General features: G+C 52.5%; 1 protein-coding gene across 1 annotated transcript; it reads right to left on the bottom strand.

Annotated features, from left to right (window-relative positions):
• Positions 1-594: 594 nt before the first annotated feature.
• Positions 595-5,047, bottom strand: LOC128816061 (osteoclast-associated immunoglobulin-like receptor). The gene is made up of 7 exons (XM_053993318.1): positions 5,000-5,047; positions 3,154-3,235; positions 2,516-2,770; positions 2,390-2,425; positions 1,931-2,194; positions 1,419-1,700; positions 595-804 (listed from the first exon to the last, which is right to left on the bottom strand). Exons 1-7 carry the CDS (start codon positions 5,045-5,047, stop codon positions 599-601), a joined length of 1,173 nt encoding a protein of 390 aa, XP_053849293.1. The 3' UTR covers positions 595-598.
• Positions 5,048-6,322: the final 1,275 nt, after the last annotated feature.

Raw genomic sequence — 6,322 nt, 5'->3', positions numbered from 1 at the left:
GAGGCCTGTGAAGCAGAAGTGGTCACTGCGCTGCATCAGCGGTCGCTGCAAGGCTGGAGCAGTCACACTGCTGCAGGGCAGTGGGAGCAATCACTGTGCAGTGGGGTAGCAGGAGCAGTCACTGCGTGGTGGGAGAGGTCAGTGCACTGGTCACTGTGTGGGAGCAGTCACTGCATGGCCAGTGTGGTTACCGTGCAGCAGGTGAGGTCAGTGGAGTGGTCAGTGTGCAGCAGGAGCAGTCACCATGCAGGAGCAGGCACAACATGGCTGGAGCAGTTGCTCTGTGGCAGGAGTGGTCAGTAGAGTGGTCGGTGGAGTGGTCACTGTGCAGCAAGAGCAGTCAGTGCAGCAGTCACTGTGTGGCCAGGGAATCAGTGCAGCAGTCAGAGCAACGGTCAGTGCCCAGCAGGAGCTGTCAGTACAGCAGTCAGTGCACAGCAGGAGCGGTCAGTGCAGCGGTCACCGCGCTGCCCAAGGGCGAAAACCCCACCCCTCTGTGTGTTCCTGGGTGTTCCACCACCGCCCGCCCGCCCCGCGGGACCCCCGAGGCAGCCAGGACCGGGACAGGGACCGGGACAGGGATAGCAACAGGAAGGGTTTATTCATCCCGGCGCGGGTGGCTGCAGGGGAACAACTGCGGCAGTCCCGCGGCGGTGCCCGGCGGGGCAGCGCTGCCCGCGGGGAGCGGGCAGTTCCCCCAGCCCCGGCAGCAGCGGCTCCGCGCTGCCTCAGCCGTAATGAGCCCCAACAGGAGCAGCAGCCCGGCCGCCAGCGCCAGGCGCACGGTGTTGCACAGCGTGTAATCTGCAGGAACAGAAGGGACCGTCACTGGGGAGGAATCCACTGGGAGATCCTAGTCCTCCCACGGGGGCAGGGACACACAAAGGATCCAAAGGGCAAGGGGAGACCCCAGGGATGTCCTCGGTTAAAGAGACACAAAGGGAAGTTCATAGAGAGCAAAGGGAGCCCCGAGGGGGCCCCCAGCTGCACCTCCTACATCCCTGTCCCCTGGGACACTCCCTACTCACAGCCTCTCACCTGTGACCCCACCAAGTGGGGCCAAAGATGGGAAGGAGGGAAGAAACATGGAGCTGGCCCTCAGATGCCACTGCCAGCAAGATGGTGACACTGAGCTGTGACAAAACATATGACTGTCCTTGGGGCTGGGAGGTGCAGGGAGAGGTGTCCTCTGACTCTTATCCCCACCTGTCAGACCAGCAACCCTGGTGTCTAGGTCATCTACAGGGTCCCTGAGGAGCTGGCCAGGCTCAAACACAGGTGAAGGAAGCCAGAACCCTCTCCTTGGTCCCCTCTTACAGCTGCTTTCCTGCCCTAAATCCTCTTTTCTAGTTCCCCCAGGATGTGACAGATTGCAGGAAGGAAGAGTGGAGCAGGATGTGGCTGGGGCAACATCTCACCTCTCACCACCAAGTCCAGGGTGTTGCTGACAGCAGACCATTCTATCGAAGCATTGAAGGTGTAGCACTGGCAGCTGTAGCGGCCACTGTCACCTTCCTGCACGAGGGAGAGGTTGTAGTCACCTCGTTCCCTGGGGAGTAGCTGGGCTCGGATCTGGCCCTCCAGGTACAGGTAACAGCCGGTGCTGGGGTGTGTGGTGGTGCAGTGGAACTTCACATCAGCTCCCGGAGTCACCCTCTGCCCAGGCAGGACAGAGAGGTTGGGTCTGGGCAGACGGAGCTCTGTGGGGACAGGAGAGGGAATGAGAAGGTGCAGAGAGCTTTGATGTGCCAGGAGCACCAGGATCTCTGTGAAGCCACCAATTGGCTCAGGCAGAGGTGAAGATGGTCCCCACCTCTCCAAGCCAGGGAAGAAGAAAAAAAAACCCCGTCCATCATGGGAACGGCCATAGGCATCCTGGTGTGCCCTGGGGCATGTGACCTCACAAGAGGGGAAACAGCACATCACTCACCTTCCACAAGGACTTCCAGCTCAGTACTTCGAGCCAGCACAGTGCCTCCCTCCAGGTAATGGCAGTTGTAGCTACCTCTATCCTTGTAGGTGGCATGAGAGATGGAGAACTCGGCCCTGCTGCCACTCTGCTCCAGGAGCCGGCGGCTGCCCTTGTACAGCACAAAGCTGCCATAGCTACGCTGGCAAATGCAGGAGATGGTGATTGAGCCCCCAGGTGGGATCACCCCAGGTGGCTTCTGGAAGATGGAGATTGTGGGGGCACCTGCACAGGAAGAGAGATGCTGCCAGCCAGACAGGGAGCCCCCAGCAGCTGCCCTGCTGTGAGCCCAGGGCTGCCACTAGGCCCCATCTCCATACAAGGGTGAATTTTGTTCCAGGGGCCTGTGGAAGACCCCTGAGAGATGGGTGGGCCCAGAAATGTGTCCAAACTCCCCATCCACCTTCTCAAGATACTCACTTGGTGTAGCCTCACTCTGTGACACCAGCCAAGTGCCTGCAAGAGAATCAGCTGCATAACATCTCTGTGGAGTGTCTGGACACATCCTGTCACCCTCTGGGAATCCCCACAGCCTCTGGCACTCACCTAAGGCCAGCACATGGGTCACAGGCAGCATCACGTCTCTCTTGGCTCCCTCTGTATTCGGCTCAAGCACGGTTTCTTCAGAGCAAAGTGTTGGCCAGAGGCACCAAGCAGCTGCGTGGCTTCTTGTGGCTCCTGATACAACCTTGTCACAAGCCACCTTCTGTCCCACAGCTTGGGTTTCTGCAGCACAACTGCAGGGCTGGGATGGTTGAACTGGAACCACAACGTCCCAGTCACATGCCCAGGGCTGGGCCCCTGTGACAACTTAGGTCTTAGGATCTGGCAGACCTTGGGGGAAAGGCTATCAGGACTTTTTGTTTCTTTCTTAGATCTGGTCACTTGATGGTGAAATGGCTTCTTCTCTGTCTTATGAAATAGGGGGTTGTTTTGCAACCACAAACCCACAAGTTTGGTGGCTCAGCAGAATGAAATAGGAGGGAAGGAACTTGACTTCCTTTTTGGCCATTTCCTGGGCTACAGGGTCTGTTTTTGCAGGAGGGACAGCAACACTTCCTACCTGTAGGTCTGGGTGCTCCCCACAGGGTTGGTCCCACTCCTCATCCATCCAAACCCCTTCAGTCCCACACTGAAGCAACTGATGGTCCTTACTCCAGACAGCTGCTCCCTTCCACCCACACCTGGAGCCAGGTGCACCTCAGCTGCATCTTCTCTGGGTTGACCAGTGACGTAGACAGAGCTCCCTTTGACAATAACGAAGAGCTAATGAAACAGGGAAAGTCACTTGCACCTCTGGATGTGGGAGAAGAGAACAGATGAATTCTGGCACTGGGGCTGTGTGGGACAGGTGCAGCTTGTCCAGGAGTCCTGCTCTGAAGGTGGCAGCGCTTATAGCTCCCTGCCTTCCTGTGAGCTGCAGGCAGCACATCCTGAACCCTTGGCGTCTGCAACCTCTGCCACAACTGGTCTCCAGAGGAAAAACAGGGAATGCTCAGGGCTGGGTGGGTGGGGGTTCTATGGTTGTAAACCAGGGGAAAAAGGCAAAGCTATACTTCTTCCAGACCCTTTTTTTCCTTCCCCCTTCAGCCCTTTCGGTCTCCCTTGGAGATTCCATGGGCAAGAAGAAGTTTTGGCAGCAGGGTGCCCTATGGCCTTTTCCTGTTCTGGGCACCTCCTCTGGCCCTTTCTCCCGTCTAACCACCCTTTGCCTCCCCCAGCCTCAACTAATTATTGGCATTGATGACTTAGCATTTTAGCTTTTATATTTTTCATATATTTGTAATCCGGAAATTCTTTAGTGTATAACTCTAAACTCCATACAGTGTCAGCTGCTGTTTCCCATTTTGTTCAGACACAACAATTCCTCTCCAGGCCTGGCAATCAAGGACACCTCACTGTCTCAGGCCACAAGAAATGTAAACAAAAGTGAGTTGGGGGGAGCAAACTGGGGGTAAGTGACTTCATTACCTGAAGCTGTAATTGGAAGATTAGCCCCCAATATGCAAATGGACCAAACTTATGAAAGTTATAAATGTATGAAAACCTGTGAACTGTTATCCATTTTGGGTGTAGCCCCTGGGGGGCTTTGTCTGCCCTAAATGTACCTGAAGGGCCTTCAATAAATATAATTGCTTAATATTCCCTTAATTTTGTCTGGCCTCTGGTTTTAAGTAGCCCCAAAAAGGCATCAGGATCTCATTGGAGAGCCTCCTTTCAGCCCCACAGCCCCCAGTGGCCACACCAAACTGCTCTGGGCTCACCATGCCCAGTGGAGAACAAGCCCTGGCCATTCTGTGGCTCTGGCCTGGCTCACACTGTCCAGGATGATGGTGGCATCGCCGTGGGCCCATTCATGGGCACACTGGAATCCTTGCTCCCCTCTCCAGAGCCTTTTGTCACATCCCTCAGCCTGAGACCAACCTCTGGGTGCATATCCAGAGCATGGGACCATGGAAAGAGTTTCCCCCCTCCATCACCACTGTTAGGAGTTGCCTGATCCAGCAGCCCGAGAGGAGGCTGCCACAGCTCCAAGGCCCCAGGTCCAAGCAGTTGTGGTGTCCCCAGAGGACAGGTGGGGTCACACACAGACACAGCCAGTCCCACAGGTCTCGACAGGCACACAGGGCCTCCCACAAACAGCACCAACAGGATGTGCCCCTTATTGTATCCCTGCAAGCACATTTGAGCTTAAATATCAAAAGCTTTAATGAACAACGTACCCCAGAGTCCCACCACCATAAACGGTTTTACAGGCAGTAGGGAAAGATGTGGCTGGAGACAATTCCTCATATCCACTTAAGCAACTCCAAAGAACTCCCCTGTGAACTGGGCTTCACCCCCAGCTACAGCTACACCTCCCTCTACTGCCCAAAGGTGGCTCCTCAGCAGCTGCATTGCCTACAAGACAAGGCTGCTGCACGTCCTCACCTCAGCAGCAAGTGAAATGTCACCCTCTGACAGGAGTCAATATCCCCAGCATTCCTGCTCCCAGCCAGTTTAGCCCTTTCTACCACTGGACATTCTCACCTCAGAATCACAGAATATGCTGACTTGGAAGGGAGCCATCAGAATCATCGAGGCAAAATTTTGGCTACAGTGCAAATATGTGAAGCAGTAGGTTCTTCTATTTTTGGTCCTGAAGGAAACAATTGTCACATAATATTTTCCTTTCAGTCATCTACCTTCCCCAGTCTAATTCTGCAGCCTCAAGTCACTGGCTAGAGCAGAAGTATGTCCATACTAGAAACAAAACATGGAAGAATAAAGAAATACAAGCTGTTTCCAAACCATGCAAATATCACAAGAAACCACCCCTGCTGCCAAAATCTAGCAACTGCTGCAGTGCTCCCAGTCAGCAAAGCAGACTCCAGCCATGATCTTCCACCTGCTCATTGGTGGGACCACCACATTCATAACACCTGAGCCATGTGTCCTGATAGCCCCACAGACCTTGGCTGGCACTTCCCACCTGGATTCTCCCTGGCTGTCAGTGGAGGTCTTAATTACAAACTCTAAAGACATGCAGAAGCATCTTCCGACAAGCTAAGCATGAAACAAACTCTACCTGCCTGTTCACACACTACCAGGTGAGCATGCAGCCATCCATGTCTCCCAGCACCGAGGCCAGAGAGCAGCAAGAACCAGTCTGCAGCAGACTTCCCAGGAAAGGTGGCTTTAGAAATGTCAGGACAGACTTCACAGCGTTCTACACCTGCCTCTGCTGAAGAGAAGCAGCAAACTCAGGCTCCCAAGGCAAGAAATGTGATAAAATTTTTAATTTTAGAAATGTGATAAAAAAAGCCAAAAACTTGGGAAATAATGCTGTCCAAGAAGACAAATGAGAAGACATTCCTAAGATTAAATTTTAAAAATATTTTATGTAAATGATATTTTTTTTTTGGTTAATTTTTCACACTTTAAACTATGCATTAATTAAAATACTGCGATAAATGCATCATCTTGAATTATAAAATAGTATAATATTCTTGTTGAAAATATTAATAGGAAAATGCTTTTCCACCTGGGTTGTTTCAGATTAGTTCAGAATAATAAGAACTGATTCTTTCTTACAAGCAGGTTTTATTGGTTTTTCAGTGAACCTGCATTTTCCAAAAGAGAAAAAAACAATTATAATGTCAGTCTTGTTTTGGGTTCTACTTCATTTTCTTGTGATCTGCCTATTTTTGCCTTTCATTTTCAGTTTCAATTTTTCAAATTTTGCCTTAATTTTGAGAGCCGAGATACTGGAGAATAAATGTCTAATTAGATCCCTCCCTTTGCCTCATCTCTGAACACTGGTGTTTGTCCTGGCCCTGCTACATCCAGAGAGAACAACAAGGAAGACTTTCC

Source organism: Vidua macroura, chromosome 17 (assembly GCF_024509145.1).
Source record: "Vidua macroura isolate BioBank_ID:100142 chromosome 17, ASM2450914v1, whole genome shotgun sequence".
Lineage (NCBI taxonomy): Eukaryota > Metazoa > Chordata > Aves > Passeriformes > Viduidae > Vidua > Vidua macroura.
This window is presented reverse-complemented; position numbering and strand designations above follow the sequence as displayed.

Bases quoted from the DNA above. Each gene is read 5' to 3' on its own strand.
- LOC128816061 (XM_053993318.1), bottom strand. From the start codon at position 5,047: ATGATTCTGATGGCTCCCTTCCAAGTCAGCATATTCTGTGATTCTGAG. The intron at 3,236-4,999 runs GTGAGAATGTCC...CTGTTTCATTAG, and splicing joins GCATATTCTGTGATTCTGAG to CTCTTCGTTATTGTCAAAGG. The intron at 2,195-2,389 runs GTGAGTATCTTG...CTTCCTGTGCAG, and splicing joins ACAGAGTGAGGCTACACCAA to GTGCCCCCACAATCTCCATC.